Genomic DNA, 21916 nt, shown 5'->3' with positions numbered 1-21916 from the left:
TTTTGTAAATATTAAGAAAAGATACAAAAGCATTTTGGTAGGAAATGATACACATAGGACCAAATACAACAATCAAATGTGGAAGAAAAAAAAAAAAAAAATTATGAGAAATAATTTACAATAAATTTTATTGCACTTAAAAATTCACAACTTTTTAAAATACTGTAATTGAAAAAATACCAACCTTACTAGAACTAAAAAGAATAAAATCAGAAATGGGGAATAAAATAAGAATCTAAGATAATAATAAAAAATACATTGTAAAAAAATATTTAAAATGATTACAAAATTTGGAACAAATTATTGGAATATTAGAAATTCATCAAGTATGGGGATTGCATTTTACTCGTATGGAATTGTATAAAACACAAAATATTTTATTTAAAATACACGACTGTTGGGAAAAATCTGACAATAAAAAAAAAAATTAGATACAATATATACCAAAAAAATACAAATATTCAAAACTAGATGAGAATCAAACAAAAAATTGCTAAATTGTTAAACAAAACAATGGAAATTATTTAAAGATAATAAAAAATATGAGGACAAAAATGAGGGGGCAGGGGTCCTGAAACTATTAAGTCAAAATACCAGAAAACGTTCCAAAAATATAAAAGAATCTAAATGTCAAAAGCGGCAAGTACGGCGGCGAGAACGTGCAGCCGGCGACGTGATTAACGGCGCCGTTATGCGCGTCCACTCCCGCGCGTGTCTGACACTGACGTCACTCTAATGACATTGGCAGTACGCGAGCGGCGCCGGGCGAGCTGAGCTCGGCCTTGCGGCGGCTCGTCGCCATATGGCCCATCTGCACGTCGGCGGGATTTTGCGAAGGTCAAAAAATCAAGTCGGAGGACGCCGGCGGAATTGCATCGAGGCTAATTGCTTTCGCCTTCATTCATCTCGGGCGCGCCTTCTCTCCCTCTCGTCCCCCCCCCCTCACCCCCTCCCCCCCTTCCTCCAATTGCCTCCCACTGAATTTAGTAATCTGCTTTAGGATGTTTCAGAGATGGATTTGGTTTTCCACTGCCGCCCTCCCCCCCCCCTTACTGAATCCTAATCTCCCCCCACCCCCCCCACCCCCCTTGTGACCACCACCCCTCTCGCAGCTCTGAAGCACACCATCATACATCTCCCCCCTCCCCTCCTGCCGCATGAGCCGAGTCAGCAAAAAAAAAAAAAAAACTCCCCAATTCCTCATTACTCACAAACACCCGCAATACACTTAGCATGATTCGTTCCTAACGGACGTCTGGCGCGAGGCCGCACATTCTGGAGTAAAACGAGATCACACGACGACGCGCGAGAGGATGTTTGCGCGCGCTTTCCTCCCGTGCTCATTAAATATAGGACAATTTTTTTTTTTTTTAAATGCGCACGTTGTCAGCAGTAATAGGCTGGAAGAAATTGGCTAGCGCTGTCTTGCTTAATGCGACCATGTTAGTCAAGCTTCCGTCTCGCAGCTTCTAGGTCGCAAATTACAGATTGTAGCTCTGACACGTGTAAAATAATAATAATTAAAGCTGAAAGCAGCGATGAAAGTGTCTTCAGACTGCGAGTTCTGAAATGATAACGCACTGACGTTATGTTGCGCGCAAGTTATGTGACACGGACAAACTTTTAAAAAATGGCTATTTCTCGCCCCCCCCCCTCTATTCTATCCATCCATTTTCTTTGCCGCTTATCCTCACGAGGATCGCGGCGAGTGCTGGAGCCTATCCCAGCTGTCAACGGGCAGGAGGCGAGGTACACCCTGAACTGGTCGCCAGCCAATCGCAGGGCACATGGAGACAAAAAAACAGTCGCACTCACAATCACACCTTGGGGCAATTTAGAGGGTCGATTTAATATTGCGTGTTTTTGGGATGTGGGAGGAAACCGGAGTGCCCGGAGAAAACCCACACAGGCCGGTCCGGGATTGAACCTGGGACCTCCGGTTTCCTCCCACATCCCAAAAACACGCAACATTAATTGGACGCTCTAAATTGCCCCAAGGTGTGATTGTGAGTGCAACGGTTTGTCTCTATGTGCCTTGCAATTGACTGGCAACCAGCTCAGGGTGTGCCTCACGTCCTGCCCATTGACAGCTGGCATAGCCTCCAGGAGTCCCCGCGACCCTTGTGAGGATAAGCGGCAAAGAAGATGGCCGGATGGATGGATGTAATATTATACCCATTTTGAACATTAACGCGACACTTAAATTTTCCACCTCTGGTACCCATTCCACAGTTTGATAATAAATATGCTGTAATTTCCGGCCTACAAGACGCAACGGGCAACTCGAGCGGAAAAAGGTAAGAATGAGACCGGTGGAATATATGTGCCGAGGAAGTGCCTTTTACCCGCCCTCTTAGTGCTGCTCTAGCGTTAGCGCTGTGCTAGCGTGTTGCTGCTGTGTTACTGGCGTGTCTCAGTGATATTTACCAGTAAGTTTTCTTTCAACGGCCCTGTTAGCGTTAACGTGGCGCTAGCTTTAGCATTAGCACTAGTGTTAAAGCAGAGTTAGCGCTAGCATTAGCAGCGCGCTAAAGTTCAACTCTTTCTGTGTACCGTCTTTCTTTGTAAATATCTCGTGTTTGAATGTGGGTTTCAATATGGGCACTTATGTATGTATGTATGTACCAAATGGTATTTCCTTTACAAATTTTACTCGGTGAGGACTGTAACCAGGTGCGCTATGTAGGCCGGGAATTACGGTAAATAAAAAAAAAAAAGCCCTAACTCGCTTGCCAAAATGAATATTGAATATTACTGTCGGAGAGTCCTCGCAGCAATGCGGAGCGTGACTACAAATGCTAAGCAGCTCTTTAAAGTTCATTTTCGGTGCCATATTTTCAAGGTTGCGCCGTAATTTGCGTTGTTGTACGGATGCGGCGTCTCCTCGACTCAGGCCCGGAGGTGGTCGGCACGATCGGTTACGGCGGCCTTGGCAAGAGGCACCTTTTATAAATGGCATCGGGGTAGCGGTAATATTGGCTAGTAGCGTGGAGATGAGATTCTCCCCCCCCCAGCCCACCCCGGCCCGCTTTTCTACCCCCCCCCCCCCCCCAGCCTGCGGCACAGGTGATGGATTGCTGTACCTTCCGGGTTTGAGCTTGGCAACGCCCCAATATTCCCGCCGAATAAAGTGACAGGCAATATATAAGCCATCAGTTAAGGCCGACTGCACGGCTGAAACTCCCACTCGCCGCTCCTTTCTCAGCCGTATGCCCCCCGTCCCCGTCCCCATCCCACCCTCCCCCGCCGAATTTGTTGCCGCCTCCCCGCTCGAGCGTGATGAAAATGATCCCCCAGCCGCCGCTCTCTCCTGATTTTCAGCGTCAAACGTGAACCTCGCCAGCCACGCTGATTTCATCGCTCTAACGTTCTTAGACTGACTGACTCCGGAATTTATTTGCGGTTCAAGTCGGCAAAGGCAACCCTGGCGACAAATTTACGACAACCTGATTTTAATCCTTTAATTTTTTTTTTTTTTTTTTAGTTAACAGAGCAATATATGGAAAAAATATATATATTGTTTGATGTAAAGTTTTGGGGGGTTTGTCACCCAGAATCCAACGTTTTGGGGACCTGGGTGGAAAATTTGTGAATTTTGAGGTTCCGCTCGTTTTAGCGTGGTCACCCTAGTTGAAATTAGGGGGGAGCGGTCACCCGCGGTCCGCATCTTGAGGAGAAAGGTGGATAATTTGGGGGAACAAATATTTTCGGGGGCTAGTAACCCTTGGGTGGAGAATTTGGTCGATCAGTCACCCCGGGCTCAAGATTTAGGGGCGAAGTTACTTTACAGAGTTTCTGTCACTGTGAATCACTCTGGGCGCAAAATCTTCAGGACTGAACAGGCGAGGAATAATTTTTAAAATAAAATAAAAATGGAGAAAGCATAATGAGAACGGCTGATTGCAAGATGACCCAAACAATCGGACTACGCGTTGTTAAAGCCGTCAACTTGGGCTTGTTCTGGCACGTTTCGCAGTGCCGAGACCAAGACCTACGGTGGCTGTTGAGGTACAAGTTTGATTCCGCTGCATCTGCTCTAATTTGTCCATTTTGTTTGTTTTTGTTTTTTTTACCGGAAATCTCCCTACTTTCCCATCTCGAAGTCGCCGTGGTTGAATTTCTTGTCCCTGCCCGCAAACTCCCACTTAGCTCCACACCGCGAGACCGTTTTCGCCCTTCTGTCTTGGCCGTAGCCTTGTGCCGCCAACAAAACTGAAAAACGTAGACTAGTCTGTTTTTATACGGAGTGAGTGATGACACACGACGCAGACAGTTGGTCTTAGACGTCGACGGTGATTTGTTTCGCCAAGAACTACGGCGGGTAGGAGGGGGACAAAGTTGTGTGCTGCAAAAACTGCTCACACTCGTCTGTTTTTTACGGGACGTCTTCGCACTCTCCCCGTCTCGGACTGATTCTCCGGGTCCGAGGCGTACGAGGTGGGCTCCGACGTATAATTCCGCTAGATTAAAAGTTTCCCGATGATTGCATTCCTATCGTTCGATCACCGGGGGACCCAAAGCAGGTGGGTTAACGCCAGACGTGTCTCGGGAGGAAGCGGGGCACATTTGCAATCACCCCAAGTTCAAAAGGGTAATTTATTCGCAGTCGGCGCTTAAAGTCAGTCTGCTCAGGATGCCGCTGGGGTTGTGCCGCCGCAGAAGACACATCATTTTCATTTTTCGCTCGCGTTTCCCTCCCCCGCGCCCCCCGCTCGCCATTCTCCTCGTCGCCTGTTGTTGTTCCTCCCAGAAGCCCCGCGCGGCGTCTTTTAGCGCGCGCCGGCGAGCATATTTCACTTTTACATTCATCCGCGCTGACGTGCGGGCGCTGATTGAATTCTGAGGCGCGGCGGCATCTGCCATTATCGCCCTCATCGTCTTGAGTGGTTTATCTCTGGCCGCGGCTCAGCGTGACTCCAAGGCTGGCGGGTAGATCGGGGGGCAGGCTTGTGGACTCTTCGTGCCTTTTTATTATTTTGGGGGGGGGTTTGAGGTCCCCCTCGGGTACATGGGCACCTGCTTTTCAGTTCAATGCAATACCGTAAAACCTCAAGAGGGACTACGGACTGATCCCTGCCACAAATTGAGACCCAACTTAAAGTTCTCTGAGGTACAAGCCATCGGTTGATTTTAAATGTTTTGGTTTTTTTGCTTCAGGTTGCTAGCTGAAATTTGAGGTACGGTGTGAGAGTTAGCTTGATGATGTGAAAAAGCAAATTACGGTTGTGTAACGGCTTAGCACGTGGGTAAGAAGAGCTGCGTTCGGAGAAACCCTTTCAGCCGTGTTTTGAACAGGACAGCCAGGCAAAAGCACAAATGAAAAATGTCGACCGTTCCAAAGCACTTGTGCCACATGGACGGTATTTTACGTTCTCTAAAAAGTGTATTTCTTTTCATTCTTTCCCTGGAAGTGTTCTAAGTTTGAAATGGCTTACTTGAACCAGGATCGCTCGCCGTGCTGTAGCCGGAGGTGTAAACCTGGGCGCTTTTTCTACCCGTTGGCGCCGTAAATCCTTCTACCTCGGACCAGCTTGCGTGTTTTCGAGCTACCGTGCCGCGCCGCATTGTACGCACCTGCTCCCAATCATTCTGCCAACTTTTGCAATGATTACTTTTTTGGCTTTGGTTGTGACGCTTTGATGAATTTTCAAACGGCTCCTCAGAGCAATTGTATGAATTCCTCCCTCGTCGGTGATCTCGGCGTAGGGCAACTACGCAGTCCGCAGAAGCTCGGCGCCGAATGTTGGCCATAACAAAGGCTAAAAATCATTTTTTTCTTGACTAAATGCAGCACAGAACTCATTTTAGCTCTTGTCAGAATAAAATAGTGATTCCAATCTGATTAACGCTAATTTTTTTTCCCCCCGTCGATTTGAACGCCAAGTCACCACCATTTGTTAATGATCCTACTTTCCACCAATTAATACTGTCATTTTTTTTTTTTTTGCACTACTTTAGTGTTATCAAAAGACCACGTAAGAGCGATAAAAAGTCATTGGGTGATGAGGCTTACGCACCCGTGGCAACAGAAAGAGAATTGGTGTTTACATAATTATTGTTTTCAACTAACGAATCAGTTTTTGGGGGCGGTGGCCCGAATACGCCGATTTTTCCGTCGTCAAGGTCGTGGTAATCTGCAGGAAATGAATCTAAGCAACGGAACCGTTCCTCGCTCTTGTACCTTTTTAATCCAAAATCTTTTATAAACATACTCTGAATTCATTCTTCATTGAGATTTGATTCCATAACCGAAGGGGAAACGTCGCGTTGGCTCGGTTCAACGACCCGGATGACCGAGGGTTTCCGCAGGGATTGATACCCACCGTTTCTGCAAAGTACAGTAGTACCTTAACTTACAAGTACTTGTGTATTTTGCTTTGTGTGGTGAAGGAAAAAAAACGTACTTATTAGTGAGTTTCGGGTTCTCCGCCACCCGATGATGGCAGCAAACAACGCGAAACCCAGCCTAACATGTTTGGGTATGAATGAATTAGGTACTGGCTTAAAAATGTTTTTTTTTTTTTTTTTTTAACATTGCATGTAACTATATTTTTAGCGTTTTTATACAGTGCTACTGTAGAATACTATTTTTCTCTCTTAAAAAGATAGAATACGAAAAATACTGTTGCTTTTTTTGGGTCGGCTGGAACCGATTAATGCCATTTCCACTGATCTCAATGGGAAAATGTTGATTAATAATTTGACGGATTTGAGTCTCGAGAGTGGTCACGGAATTAATTCAATTCTTAAATCTGTACAGTATTTGCTTCAAATCTCACAGTTCCTGCGACGTTTGATCCGCTTCCGGGCCCGGAATACACGCGGGAATATAACGAAGACCCGAAATGAGCCATCCAGCCGCCTGCACGCCCCGCGGTGGTCAGGCACGGTGGAAACGTGTCTCGACTTTGACTTTTAGCTTTCAAGTTGTTCGGGTTTTTTTTTTTTTTTTTGCACGGGGCCTCAATCAGTTGGCATTGCGACCCCACCTGCCAGGTTGAGTGAGGATCACAGGGTGCCGCGGCTGTCCAGAGACCTTAAGCCGCAATCAGCGGCAAATTCTTCCGCCACGTGTCATTTTTTTTCTCCCCCCCTTTCTTTCTTTCTTTCTTTCTTTCCCGGTCTTTATCACGGCGAGCTGGCATTTAGAATGCGCCGTCTGCCGTGGACGCGTGCCTCATTTGAGGTCGAGAGACGTCGCTTGGCCCGTCGATACTTCGCCGCCGGAGCGGGAAATTGTCTTCCCGCTGCGTGTGCGGTCGCAGCCGCCTTGTTATGTATGCTCCGCTGCACACGCCGCGACGTTCGCGAGGGGTTGAGCCGCTGCCACGCCGTCTTGATTCGAGGTGAAACCTCGGGGTGTCGCGCCCGCCTCAACCCTCCCCCCCTGTTCTTTCCCCTCGCCGTTTTTCTCTCCAGCACGTGCGCCTCGCCGTCCTGATGTTTTTTTTTTTTTTTTTGGCTTTGAATCTCAGCTACGATCTTCCTTTGTGGAGAAAAACGTGCATGTTCTTAGCAATGTGACAAGATTTCCCCAAAATGACAGCGTCCGTATGATAAATCTGGTTGGAATGGCCACACTATGAATTTTGAACATGAGATAGTGATGGAAAAATTTTCTAAAGGTTTCCCCAAGTCATCTAAACTAGCGTTATGTTTCAAACAATGTAATGTAAATATTATTCGCGAGAAAGACTTTGTGGGTGGTAGAATAGGTTGTGTTCCTTAATAATTCATTAATTTATAGGGAACAGAGGATTTTAGAGGTGTTGGAAGAGCTCCTATGTTTTTGATGACGTTCACTTGTCAAGTTCCAAATGTTACGCTAATTGAAGATCAAATGAAATACCTGATCCTGCCTTCATCAGAAATTTTCACCCACATTTCTACTGCATGTTATTTCTTTTTCATTTTTTTAAACACACGAAAATATGTGATATGTATCGTTTCAGGCTGAAGTGGATTAATTGCATTTCCGTTCATTTCAGTGGAAAACACGGAACAAATTAAATCGGGAACCCGACGTTTCATTGTATATTATTGAAGCAGAAGGAAAGGAAAATCATACTATCCATCCATTTTCTTAGCCGCTTATCCTCACAAGGGTCGCAGGAGTGCTGGAGCCAATCCCAGATATCACTGGGAAGGAGGCACCATACACCCTGAACTGGTTGCCAGCCAATCCGCGGGGCACATGGAGACAAACAGTCGCACTCACAATCACACCTTGGGGCAATTTAGAGGGTCCATTTAATATTGCGTGTTTTTTGGGATGTGGGAGGAAACCGGAGTGCCCGGAGAAATCCCACACAGGCACTGAGAGAACATGCAAACTCCACACAGGCGGGTCCGGGATTGAACCCGGGACCTCAGAACTCTGAGGCCAACGCTTTCCAGCTGCTGCACCGTGCCGCCCTGGGAAAATCATACCATGCAAATATTTAATCAAGCAACTGGCGTTCAATTTATGTTTTGAAATGGGAGGGGTGTGTGCAGTAATTCTAATTTCAGTTCAGATTTTTGCCAAAATCCAACGGATAAAACCATTTTGCAACAAACGAGGGCTACACCCTTGATTTGCTTTCGTGAGACACATAAAGTGATGTTTGAAACCCGTGCTCTAAATTGTCCGTAGGCCCAAATGTTAGTGTCAAAATAATTTTTGTTGCGGGCCACGCTGTAGTTATGTTTCCCTCGGAGGGCCGTTAAACTGAAACCATAAAAATCTTTTATCGCCTCCTCGTATTTACACATTAAATTTATGAACTGGTTTTGGAATCCGAAATCAAGGGTAATGGGTTTTTTCAGGTATCGTTGATGTTTGGTAATACAAAAATGCTTGCAATATCTCAATATTGTCACATATGATATGACAATTGGAAATTTTGGTAGGCATTTTAACAATAATTATGGAATTTGACACACGGTTTCCAATTCGCGGGCCACATAAAGTCATGTTGCGGGCCAGATATGGCCCCCGAGCCTTGAGTTTGACACCAGTCTCTATCTGCACACTGCGATTGGCTTGGCAACCAGTCCAAGGTGTGCCTGGCCTTTGACTGAAAGTCATCTGAGATGGGCGCCGGGTAGAAATCGGATAGCTGGATGAATGGACGGCTGCCCTTTATTGTCCACTTTTTCCTCCCTCTGACCTTCGTCTCAGGTGGAAGCGAACTAATTGAGCCTTCCTCCTGTCCGGTCGCCGCGAGAGAGGGCGCGGCGCGCGATCCCCGGCGGCGGCGCGAGCCTCGCCGGATCGATGCGACGGAAAGTTAACAAAACGAAGACATGGCGAGCGCCCGGATCAGGGTCATTATCGCCTCTCGCCTGCCGCACTTCCGCCGGTGACTGATCAATGAAAGGATATGGATTAACACAAAACGTTCTCGCCTCACCTCGCTCTCCGCGCCGACGGAGCTCTTAAAGAGCAGCACGCTTGAGACCGAATGTGAACCACGAGCGCATAAGATTATTTTCTCTGACTAGACTATTACGTTTGCCCGTGTTGAATACTTTATGACGAACTATTCAGGTTGCCAAACGTATACATTACAGTGGAACCCCGATTTAAAGGACAAAAGGGGGTCGGGGCCGTCCGTTAAATCAGATCGTCTGTTAAATTCAGGAAAAATTTAAAAACACCATAGCAGTACAAAATTATTTGGTACTTTTGGAGGTAAAAGAATACCCAGTATGGTGCAAAATTATCATATAAATATATATATATATATATATATGGAAAGTTTTTAAATTAATTGGACACTCTAAAATTGCCCCTAGGTGTGATTGCGAGTGCGTCTGTTTGTCTCTATGTGCCCTCTGATTGGCTGGCAACCAGTTCAGGGTGTACCCCACCTCCTGCCCGTTGACAGATGGGATAGCCTCCAGCAGTGCCCACGACCCTTGTGAGGATAAACATCAAAGAAAATGGATAGCGGGACTCTAAATTGCCCCTCGGTGTGATTGCGCGTGCAGCAGTTTGTCTCAATATCCCTCCGTTTGGCTGGCAACCAATTCAGGGTGTACCCCGCCTCCTGCCCGTTGACACCTAGGATAAGCTCCAGCACTCCCCACAACCTTCGTGAGGATAAGCAGCAAAGAAAATGGATGGATGGACTCTAAATTGCCCCTAGGTGTGATTGCGAGTGTGGCCGTTTGTCTCGAGGTGCCCTGCAATTGCCTGGCAACCAGTTCAGGGTGTACCCCACCTCCTGCCCGTTGATAGCTAGGATAAGCTCCAGCAGTCCTGCGACCCTTGTGAGGATAAAGGGAAAAGAAAACAATGGATGGGCTCTAAATTGCCCCTAGGTATGAATGTGAGTGCGGCTGTCTGTCTCTATGTGCCCTGCGATTGGCTGGCAACCAGTTCCGGGTGTACCCTGCCTCCTGGTCGTTGACAGCGAGGATAAGCTCCAGCACTACCTTGACCCTCGTGAGGATAAGCAGCAAAGAAAATGGATGGGTGGACTCTAAATTGCCCCAAGGTGTGATTGCGAGTGCAGGTGTCTGTCTTTGTGCCCAGCTGATATAGGGTCTGCACTCCCCGCCACCCTCGTGAGGATAAGCGGCAAAGAAGATGGATGGATGTTTTCCTGCTTACACAAAGGATAAAAAAATGACATTTTGGATTTTAGCACCTTACTGTGCCATAACATGAGCTCGCCAAACTCAAATTTTTGGGCGTACCGCATCCCCTCATCGGCTAGCTCGTTAGCTAGCAGCCATTTTGTACAATTCTAGCATTTCTTCTGTTAATTGTTTCCAAAAGCGCTCTTGGTGGCGTCCACGCAATTAGACCGAGACGTGACACAACACGTTCTTTCGCCTTTAAAAGCGCAATTTCTTTTTTTATTTTATCACCCGGTCGGTCCGTGACCGTGAATCGGCGATGATGGGCGACCCGCTGGGGAGCGGTTTGTTGTTAGCACACAAAAAAAAACAACAATAACGCTAAGCGGTTCTCTTTTGCGAATAAGTCATACACTTCGTGACGTGGCCGACCACAACGTTAAAGGAAACGTCGCATCCGACGTCGTTGTTTGATTTTGATTTTTTTTTTTTTTTTTTTTTTAACCGTGGCGTCCGCGGAGAAGCACGCACGCTCATCAATATGCCTTTAAGGAGCCGGCGGGCATTAAAATGCAAAATTGCCCTCCACTCAGGCTAAAGTGATTTTAGTTGTGATTATGCACCATTTCCTCCCACTCAACAGCAGGGGGAAAAAAAAAAAAAAAAAAAAAACGAGAGCAGGGGGGGGCAGAAAAAATAAAAAAAAGAGTGCTAATTGGTCATGGGGATTGGTGGGAGGCTTCGCTATTTTATGTCTCCGACTTCTAAATGAGTTTGGGAAAGGGGAGGCCGCCACTCCGCCGCGGCGCTTTCCGTTGGCGCCGGCTCAAATTGAAATGATGCACTGTTCCCCCTCGCTGCGGCTGCGGCGCGCAGTAATTAAATGCCTCATTGTTGCTTCCTGGGAATTGGAATGGAATATTTCATGCGGCGTGGTGATTATTTGGGGGTGTAGGTGGGGCGTGGATGTAATCACCTTGGCTGGATCTCTGATGAAACGCTTTTGCTCGCTTTGGCGCTCGTCGCCGCCTAAAGTGGCCCCCTGGGTTTTTTTTTTTTACTAAGTGCTTTTATTCATCACCGGCCTTGTCGTCATGAATTCCTGTGTACAAAAGAGGCTTTTAAAGCGAAATTGCGTGAAAATTTTGGACTAGCCCGGCCTTTGTGTGAGTCTTCCTGCTCGTAACCTTTAACTTTACAGCCGATGGTTAAAGGGCCACTGTCATGAAATGCATGATTTTTTGTGTGTTATTAATTAAAAAAAACGGCAGCCGACATGGACCCATGCGTTTTTTTCCACCGCAAAACATGATATTGACGCTTTTTGAAACTCCCGCCATGAAAATCCTATCGAGGGGTTTGTTTTCGAGAAGAAGCAGGAAATGATGTACACAGCAGGACCGCCCTCAAGTGGACTCGTTTGTTTTTATTGGTTTTTACCTCCGGGAAGGTAGCTCGTTCTTCCTTCGTGTTAGCCAAAATGCCGGACATTGCTTGAACACTCGGGAGGATGGATTTACTCTTCATAATTTTCAAAAAGACCTGGTCCGCCGTGAAAAATGGATTGCACGGGTGCAAAGGATGAGATCTTCGTGGGTCCCAAACGATGGGTAGGTGTCTATACAGCTATGAAAAATAATAGTTTGGGGCGGACCACGTAATCCATCTCTCGTAATGTGGGGAAAAAAAAAAAAAATCCCCGTAGACATGACAGGGGTGCTAAACGTGTCGATATGCACTTCGGATGGCTTCCACTCTCTGGGAGTGTGTCGCCGCCGCGGCAGCATGTATGAGCCAGCCTGGCCGAAGCCGTGCTCGTCCACGAGGCACGACGCGGCAGCCTTCGCCGGTTTTGGCACCCCGTCCGCCGGTCACGGCTTCGGCCGGGGTGGCTCATCTTTGGCGCCGAGCTAGTTTATCGCGGTGCCGAACCGGGCCGCTTTACGGTGTTGTCATCGCACGCGGCTGAGTGCGCCATTGCCGGCAGGGTTGTTCATAGCCACCGCAAACGTTATAACACTATCATTGATTTGAAGAATTATTGTTTTGTTTTTTCTAAATCTTGGTCAATGTTATCGTAGTTCTGAATCCTCTCAGTGGCTCCTCCCACCTCTATTAGGCAGCTTCTATGTTCTCCCTTGTTTTGGCTCGGGATCGTTCCTGTTTCTTCTTTTTTACCATCCAAGCTCCTGAAGCCCAAGGGAGCAAGTCAGCGCGGGTGTGCCCGGCAAATGATTGCCGAAACAGCGTTTGTCTCCGGTTGTTTTTAAAAGTAGAGGTCCAAATGGTTCAGGAGGGGGGATGAGGATTTCAAAGCTCATTATGCTAACCTACTACTAACAGGTTTATACTGATAGTGACGTCCATGCGCCAGCTAGCTAGTGCAAGATTCCTACTCAAACCTAGGACTGCAGAACAAGAATCCTCCACTTTAAATTCTTCCGACACACCTATGGCACATCTCACTGTTGTTCTGCTGCCCTCATACATGTACTGTACTATTGTAACATATTTCTCCGCCACGCCGGACTTGCGCAATCAGTACCACAGTTCCTCTCTTGGTACTCTGCCGTAGGCTTTCTCTAGATCCACAAAGACACAATGTAGCTCCTTCTGACCTTCTCTGTACTTTTCCACGAGCATCCTCGAGGCAAACAATGCATCTGTGGCACTCTTTCTAGGCCTGAAACCATACTGTTCCTCGCATGTCCTTACTTCTGACCTGAGTCTAGCCTCCACTACTGTTTCTCATAACTTCGTGTGGCTCATGATCTTTATTCCTCTATAGTTTCCACAGCTCTGAACATCTCCTTTATTCTTAAAAATGGGAACTAGTACACTTTTCCTCCATTCTTCTGGCATCTTCTCTCCCGCTAGTATTCTATTGAATAAGTTGGTCAAAAACTCCACAGCCACCTCTCCAAATTGCTTCCATACCTCCACTGGTATGTCATCAGGACCAACTGTCTTTCCATTTTTCATTTCCGCATGTAAGAGGCTCAAATCACCAGCGGGGACGTTGCGGCGACTGATTCGGGCGACTAGGAGACTAAAATATGGCTTGAGGTCTCACCAGGGCGACGTCTCGCAGAGATATCAGTCTGTGCGATGTCTCGAGCATGTCTCGGAGACCTCACGGAGCTGTCCCTTAGTTGTGGACAGAATTAGTCACCGTGACGTCTCTGAGATGTCTCCGAGACCTGCTACAGACTTGGAAAAAGTCTCCCAAAAGGTCTTAAAACATACTTCTGTCCTGAGTCTAGCCTCTACTACTCTTTCCCATAACTTCATTGTGTGGCTTATTCTTCTGTAGTTTCCACAGCTCTGAACATCTCCTTTGTTCTTAAAAAATGGGAACTAGTGCGCTTTTCCTCCATTCTTCTGGCATCTTCTCTCCCACTAGTATTCTATTGCGTAAGTCGGTCAAAAACTCCACAGCCACCTCTCCAAATTGGAAAATTCACATACCAGAAGATATTATTTGAGAGACATCCGATAATCTGGCCTCTGCGCAGTTTGATTAGAAGTGGGAGGTGGGGGATTGCTCAAATTCCGCCTGATTGTCGGTATATTTGTACCCCGCTTAACTCTGCTGTTGAGTAAACACCAGATGTGAGCGGAGCCCCGGAGCAAAATAACGCAAATCATAAAAATACTCCTTTGTGCCGCTTTAACATGTCAATAACATGCATCCCCGCATTGTGTCCCCCCCGCAGAGGACGCCGGTCACTAACGGCGAAGCGTTCCGGTGGTTCTTCTAGACACGCCAGCCGCCGTCGTCCATCACCCGGCAGGAGGTCACCATCGACCGCGGGACCCGTCTGCTCGGAGCACGTGACCCAAAGCGCCCCCCCGCCCCCAAAAAAAAAAAACACACACACACACACGCAGCACACACACACACACAGTACACGTGGATCGGAGGACGGAATACAAAGTGGACAAAACGGACGAGACGGAGAGTTGACAAAAAAAAAAAAAAAAAAAAAACATACTGGATGTTGTTTCTTTTCTGTGTAATTATTGTACCTTTTGACAGTATCATAATGTATATTTTTGGTGTCTTATGAATGTTTTCAGTGTTTGCGGACGGGCGGCGACGGACCGCCGGCAAGCTCGTGTAAAGAAAGGACTAGACAAAAAAAAGGACAATCTTTTCGGAACCGCGCAAAATCCGTCCCGGCCGGGTTGGGGGTAGGGTGGGGTGGGGGTAGTGTGTGTGTGGGGGGGGGTGATTGACGATAAACGCAACACACTTTACTCTGGAGCAATAATTATTCAACCTTCCTTTTTTCTGCATATCTCTTCTTTCACTTCCCAGGAATCATCCGGAAGCCATTCAAGCATCGGTTCTTTTTTTTTGTCTCGATGAGGCAAAGACGGCGTCCCCCGTCGCCCCCCCCCCCCCCCCCCATCCCCTACTCACAATTTTTCTTCTTTAGATTTGTGATGACTCGCCGCAGTACAGGGCACATTGTCTTGTGTGGTGGGTTGCACTTTAAAAAAAAAAAAAGAGCATTTATTTCTCTGCAGAGATACTGATGGAAGAATCTGGAGGCGTATTCAAAAAAAAAAAAGATGGATGTCAGCGACGGTATCGTCATTAAACCCTTTCCTGTTTGACACCAATGAAAGTACACTTATACATATTGAACATATCAGGTGTTGTTCTGGAGCTGCAGGGGATCTCATCCCCCAAAATGATCCAATCAGGCCGGATTTACACTGCAGGTCCAAGTGCACGATTCCGATGCAAAGCCCGTTTTTGGACTATTTCCGTGCAAATTTCAAGGGACTCGCACTCGGATAACTCCGCAAGCGTCCGTATGGGAAATAACCAATAAGACGTAAATAATAGTTAAGTTTCCCCGCAATGGTTTCGGTTACTCCACTGAGGAGGTAAGTTCAGCCTGGGTCGTTAGCAGAAGTTAGTCTTCGCCGCATGTACATGCACTTTTTTTGAGTTTAATTCATCTGTAAGACATTTCTTTTTAAAGGTAATGTAAGTTGAGTTTGAAATGTTTGTTTTACCATAGTTTGATATATTTATAGTTTATTAATGTAAGCAAGTGGCGGCAGCTGGTAAAGTGTTGGCCTCACAGTTCTGAGGTCTCAGGTTCAATCCCGGACCCGGCTCTGTGGAGTTTGCATGTTCTCCCCATGCCTGCGTGGGTTTCTTCCGGGCACTTCGGTTTCCTCCCACATCCCAAAAAACATGCAACATTAATTGGACACTCTAAATTGCCCCTCGGTGTGATTGTGAGTGCGGCTGTTTGTCTTGATGTGCCCTGCGATTGGCTGGCAACCAGTTCAGGGTGTAATCCGCCTCCTGACTGTTGGCAGCTGACATAGTATTCAGCACTCCCCGCGACCTTCGTGAGGATAAGTGGCAAAGAAAATGGATGGATGATGTAGGCAATTTAAAAGAATATGTAGTGGGTGTTGTTGATTTTTTTAATATAGTCACCATAGCGCTACATCCAAATTACGTACCAATAGCTGCAGTTTACTGTACTATATAATTTACGCGGAGCACATTTTTTGTTTTGAGTTACGTCTTACTGTTGTTTTTAATCATTTTTGGGTGCAGACTCCAAAACCGATCTCAGGTTTTCAAACTCTAGGATCCCTGTTTTTGTTTTTAAAAGAAAAAAATCAGTTTGTATCTATGTAAATAAAACACTAAGATGGAATAGTTAAAAGCATGGAAACTTAAAAAAATAGCATAAAATGAAATAGAACATACAACAGGAAATAAGGTTCAGAGAAAATCCAGCACAAATCCTCTTAATTCCTATGATGCTATCTTTCTGTATGCAGATATGGATCATTTTTAACAACTGGTAAATGACTCAGATTTTGGAATCAGCATGTCAATATTAGTTTTCCTAAAAAAAATTAACTCAACTGATTTTTTTTTTTTTTTGTTCCAATTGTTCCCGCTAAAGCTGTGACGAACCACATTTGGACTATTTTTCTCGATACTTTGGCTGTTTACATTTTATGACATATTTCTGTTGTCTGGGCAGATGCAGACGCATAAATGTCGACAATCGGTGCGTTGCCATGACAGCAGGCTCGCATCGGCGCTAATATCTGATCTGCGCATCGGATACGTCTCCGATTGTTATCGACCTTTTTTTTTTTTTTTTTTTTCCGAGGTCCGATTCCGAGCTGCGTGGCGTTACCTCTTTCCCGAATCGTGCTCCAAAATCGGACTCGTCACTTGAATCCAAGCAGTGTGAATCTCGCCTCTCGGTTCCTCCTTGTCCTGAACCCTGTTGTTGCATGTGCAAAATGTGTTTTTTCCGTTTTAAAGACGACTTCAAAAAAAATTTGTATATTGTTGTTGTGATGCTTTTATGTGTTCTAATAAAATAACTTCAAGTACTTTTTTTTTGGGGGGGGGGCGTCCTGACATTGGATCCTGAAGAACAAGATGAATTAAGATCAGTTGATAAATCGTCCTTTTTTTTTTCTTCTTCGTCCTTTTTTTTTTCTTCTTCTTCTTCTTTCCACCGCCCGCCCGTTGACGTGCGGTTGACGGGATGAATCTAACGTCGTTGCTTTGCCTCCCTAGTCACGTCTTCCCGGCAACGCTAAAACGCTGCGCCGGGGAAGAGTGCTTCCCGGAGGCAGCAGACTTTAAAGGACGAGCGAAATCCCATGTGGTTTGTCATGCTAGAATGCGTAGCGAAGAGCGTTTGTGTGTGCGTGCGGGGAAGGGGGGGGGGGGGGTTAAGGAAGGCGAGATGTGCTCCTGAGATAGCACCGGCATCAGAGTGATTGCTGGGTCTTTGGGATTCAGGCAGAGGAGGGATGAGGTGGGGGGAGTTCGGGAGGAAACCATCCAGGACTGACTGCTCTGCCGCTCGCAATCACCCAAATTGAGCTCTTTCTCGCAGCCCGCCATGTTGACGGCACTGTGGCGTTTTAAGCATTCGATATCCTCTCCCGCGTCGGTCATCAGAGGGCGGATAACTCGCTCGCTCCCAGGCCGGCGAGATTAAATAATATCACAGACTGCTTTAATCCTCCCCAGCACACGCACAAACGTGCTCTGCGTTCAGGATTAAAAATTGTCAGGCTTTCCGGTGCCGATGGCGATAATGATAACGCGCTTCCTCCTCCTGGCAGGAAGTGACAACGGCTAAATTGAGGAACTTCCTGTGGAAGGAAATGGCCTAACGCAAAAGGCCGATTTTTCATTTGCAAGATTTATTTTGCAATCTTTTATTTACAAAACATCAACAGGAAGTAGAAACCATTTATTCTACCCTTGATATTTGACTGTCATGGCATGGAAAAACAAGCTAATTACAGTTGTCACTATCGAATCTTTTTAGAATATTGACTCTAGAGCTCGTGCATGTGACGTCAGAATTTTCACGGCGCCATATTGCCGGTCAAAAAGAGCAGCTCGATAGTGGGGGGGACATTGAAACGGAGCAGAATATTTACAATACCCAAGACTTGTTGTGCTGTTGGTCGTCACAACAGGCAAGACAGATAATCAAAGAGGTCCTTCTATGGAATACCATCTGAAAACACCAGAAAATATCGATGGACTTCGGCAATTGAAGGTGATGGATGGTGCCCAACCAAATGCGCACGACTGTGTAGCTATCACTTCACTTCAGGTAGGAATTATTCTTCTCAATCTCAAATTCCAATCGATCCAAAATATTTTCCATAGAGACGATTCCGTTCTCTATTTTTTATTTCAATCATAGTTAATGAATGAGAGTTTGTGTAAAACCAGGGGTCATTTATTTAAATATTGATATTTGTATTGAATACGAGCTGAAAAGATCGATCCAGCAACGAAGTATTTGTATGCGTCCACACTTTTATACGCTTCCTAACTTTTCTGTGTAAATCTCGATGACAGTTATCCAAGACAAATGGAAGCAGGTTAACATTCCACTTTCTTATCAGCGAAAACATCAACTTTGACATTAAATACAGGTCCTCTATAGTGAGTTTATCTAATTTTTCCACGTACCTTTGTTTATTTTCACCTTGTAAATGTCTAACGGTATCGGACAAGGTATATTTTCGTGTCGTCTCCAACCGACTTAGCATTGAACAATGCTTTGCTAGACCGCCAATATGGCGATGTAAACAAAAGTCACGTGATTTTATGACATAGTTGCACGAGCTCTATACAGCTAGGATTGATGATTAGCATTAGCACGCTAGAAATAACCGTTTTAAGTTAAATATCTATCTATCACATGTTTAGCTAATACATAATGTTACATGTTCATGATACAGCCAATCGTGTCTTAAAAATTACTTACAGATGCTCCTCTTTTCTTTCTTCAACTAAACCACAGCAAAACTGGGAACTGTTTTTGAGAATGAAGAAATGGGCATTGGCGTTAGTAAATACTCCGACTCACTCCGTATAAAACCAATTCGTGGGCAGCGTTCTGTTTTTGGGACATCATGATTCTCACGCATTATATCCTTCAGTATATCAAAATATTCAAAGCCATAATTTGGTTATCAGGAGAGGAGAAAACTCATCGGTCAACGTTAGCACAGAGTTATTTCCCTTTCCTTCCTGACCCAACATGGCTGCCTCAAGTACACATGGAGCGTTTTCCAAGAGAAGAAAGCGAGAAAGGTCAGTATGCAACCAAGTTCGTCTTCAAAATGCTAATCTATCAGTATTATTCATGCGTAAGTGTCGTTCTAGAAGAAGAATTAATTCATAAACATATCTCTAGTATGTACCACTTCACAGAACTGATAACATACCTGTCCCAGTTTTGGGACACTGGCCGCGAGAAGGTCCATCTTTTTTGCCCTTTTGTTTTATGCGTTAAACAAAAAAGAAGTGTTATTTCCTTGATTGTGGCCTGTTAGGAGACTTTTATCTCAATAAGGCAAAAAATTGCCACCCTGCCCATGAATGGGTTAGAAGCCAAAGACAAAGTCTGAATGAAACTTTGCTGTTCTGATAGGTTCACGTCACATCAATTACAAAAACTGCCTTTTACCATTTGAAGAACATATCCAGTGTGAAGACTTGCTTGTAGCAAGCAGACCAGGAGAAGACTTGACTATTGTAATGGTCTTCTGGCTGGACTCCCCGAAAAGAGCATTAAACAGCTGCAGCTCATTCAGAATTCATTCAACTGCGGTTTCGTGGCTCTCCTGTCACCAACCATGCAATCTAGCGTCCATTTTTTTTTTTTTTTTTTTTTTTTGTCGTCAGGATGTGTTGCTACTTGAGTGCAGACAGAACCTTCACGATCCCGCATGTGTTCTGATAGATGTTAACTCACCTGTTGCTCATCCGCATTAGTGACAAATTAGACAACCTTGTTTAAAAAAAAAAAAAAAAACATACTCGCAAATATAGACCTTTTATATGGGGGGCTTTTTTGTTTAGGTTTTTTTTTTTTTTTTTTCTTGCCGTTCTGGTGCAGAAATAGACATTTCCCCGCAGTGAACTCAATCTGAACCTCTCTCACATGAAATATTCTGTGTTTGCTGACACTTTACCTGAGCTACAGCGCCAGGACAAATAAAAACACAATCCCGCGGGAGATTAAGCGATTTGACGGAGGGGAGTGAGATGAGTAGAGGTTGAGGGAAAATTAATCATTCATTAACTTTAAGGAGCAAAAGAAAAGAAAAAAATAAAAGATTAGTTTGAAACAAGTGTTATTTTGACAGTGCAATGAATATCTTTGACTGTCTTAGCATATTTAAAAAAAAAAAAAAAATTCCAATGTGCAGTTGATTGACATTGTCAAATTATCTTGTCCAACAGTTTGAGAAAAATTTCTTCTTCATGCGCATTTTATATGTAAATCTACTCCAGACCATATTTTGCTTTTACTTGAGTCACATGGTTCTAAAGAACACTCTTACATGAGTACAATTTTTGTCTCTGTCTGTCGAAATCTGCTTGAAACAATACTTGCAGGCAAATATTATCTCTCTACTGCAACCACTGATCTAAAAAAAAAAAAAAATCATGCCCAAGGTAATATCCGAGGTTTCTTGCTAGTCACGGTGTTCTGGCTTTCCTTTGCACTAAACCTTTTTTGGCTTACCAAGTCGAATTAAAAAATCCTTCATGTTACCAGAACTGAAAAAATGTCAAGGTCACACGACCAGTTTTAATTCTACATGCCAAACTTTGAGGAAAACCCCCCCCATAATCCAACCTGTTAACAGGATTCGCCACGTGCTTTGGGAGTACCAAGATGGCGGCCAACTGGCTTCAACCAATCGACACCGCTAGATCAGTGACTGCAACTTCACAACAGACCTTCTCTGCTTCTTCTTCTTGCTCATAAGGGACCTTTCCGACCTGTCAATCACTTGTACAATAATAGCCAATCAGATAGCCGCATTGTCTTAACCCCTGGCTTGACACGCCCCTCTCGCCGCATTGTCCCACAAGCAATGCTGGTTGTCAGTAGCGTGCGCTTGGAAAAGTTAACATTACGAAGAAAATAGTCCTCAGATGCGCTTGTGCAATTCTGATGAAAGATATCCTGCTCGGTTACAAGGGGCCCGCTCGATTCATTTTCCAAAGACTAAAAGACAGTTGACCAAGTGTCTACGATGGATTAAGGCTAGCGGAAGAGCGCACGTACAACTAAATGTGGACAATATCAACAAACACAAGGCTGTATGTTCGAAGGTAAGTGAGGGAGAAGTATCTTCTTTGAGTTTGAATTATTATCAGTGCTTTGTACATTGCAGGAGAACAAATTTCACTTTGTTTGTGTATCACTGACCTGCTGAATGAAGTGTGTCATGTTTTATGCCGAAGAGTCGAGTTAGTGATTATTAAATGCGCGATGTCATGCAAGAGAAATGTCTATTTGCCTATTTGTATCAAGTCGGACTTTCAAGATAGAGCACTGGGTTCCATTACGAGCCAAGTCAAATGAATATACAGACTACATATGATGTTACTTGTGATCTTTCCAGCTAAAAAGTACACACCCTGCTTTACATGCGCAGTGCGATTCCACTATTTTATCCTGTTGGATTTCAATATGAAGTTTGTGAGACGTCAAACTTTTTTTGCATCAATCGCCAACATTTGGCCGCAACTCTGACATTGCGTCCCGCTCCGTCCAAAATCTCAATTCCGTGTACATATCCTCGCGTGCAATAGTTGAGACCTCTCTGTCGAACTCTCTTGGACTAGTCTGACCAATTTCGCAAAAAAAAAAACCATACCCCAATATTATCTGGAATACGCGATAGAGAATCGGCTTCAAACATGTTCCGTTCAATCGCCATTCTGTAAGCTCGTGGGACATGGCTAAGGGGGCGGAGCTTAAGATTGCCATCGGAAAGTTTCCATTAT

The 21916-nt window shown here is 45.2% G+C and overlaps 1 protein-coding gene and 1 long non-coding RNA gene across 8 annotated transcripts in view; both read left to right on the top strand.

Moving 5' to 3' along the window:
- Positions 1-14981, top strand: part of cxxc4 (CXXC finger 4) — a 41177-nt gene extending 26196 nt beyond the window's left edge. For all 7 annotated transcript variants that reach the window (XM_061830057.1, XM_061830062.1, XM_061830056.1 and 4 more), the window contains one exon: positions 14286-14981. In XM_061830057.1, the coding sequence (XP_061686041.1) occupies positions 14286-14330 (45 nt within the window). In that variant the 3' untranslated portion in view covers positions 14331-14981. The remainder of the gene's footprint in view (positions 1-14285) is intronic.
- A 1960-nt stretch (positions 14982-16941) lies between these two features.
- LOC133506183 (uncharacterized) lies at positions 16942-21294 on the top strand. Its single transcript, XR_009796418.1, has 3 exons — positions 16942-18209; positions 19085-19201; positions 20767-21294. It is a non-coding gene; the product is annotated as an uncharacterized LOC133506183 (long non-coding RNA).
- The last annotated feature ends 622 nt before the right edge of the window (positions 21295-21916 follow it).

This window comes from Syngnathoides biaculeatus, chromosome 9 (assembly GCF_019802595.1).
Source record: "Syngnathoides biaculeatus isolate LvHL_M chromosome 9, ASM1980259v1, whole genome shotgun sequence".
Taxonomy (NCBI): Eukaryota; Metazoa; Chordata; class Actinopteri; order Syngnathiformes; family Syngnathidae; genus Syngnathoides; species Syngnathoides biaculeatus.
This window is presented reverse-complemented; position numbering and strand designations above follow the sequence as displayed.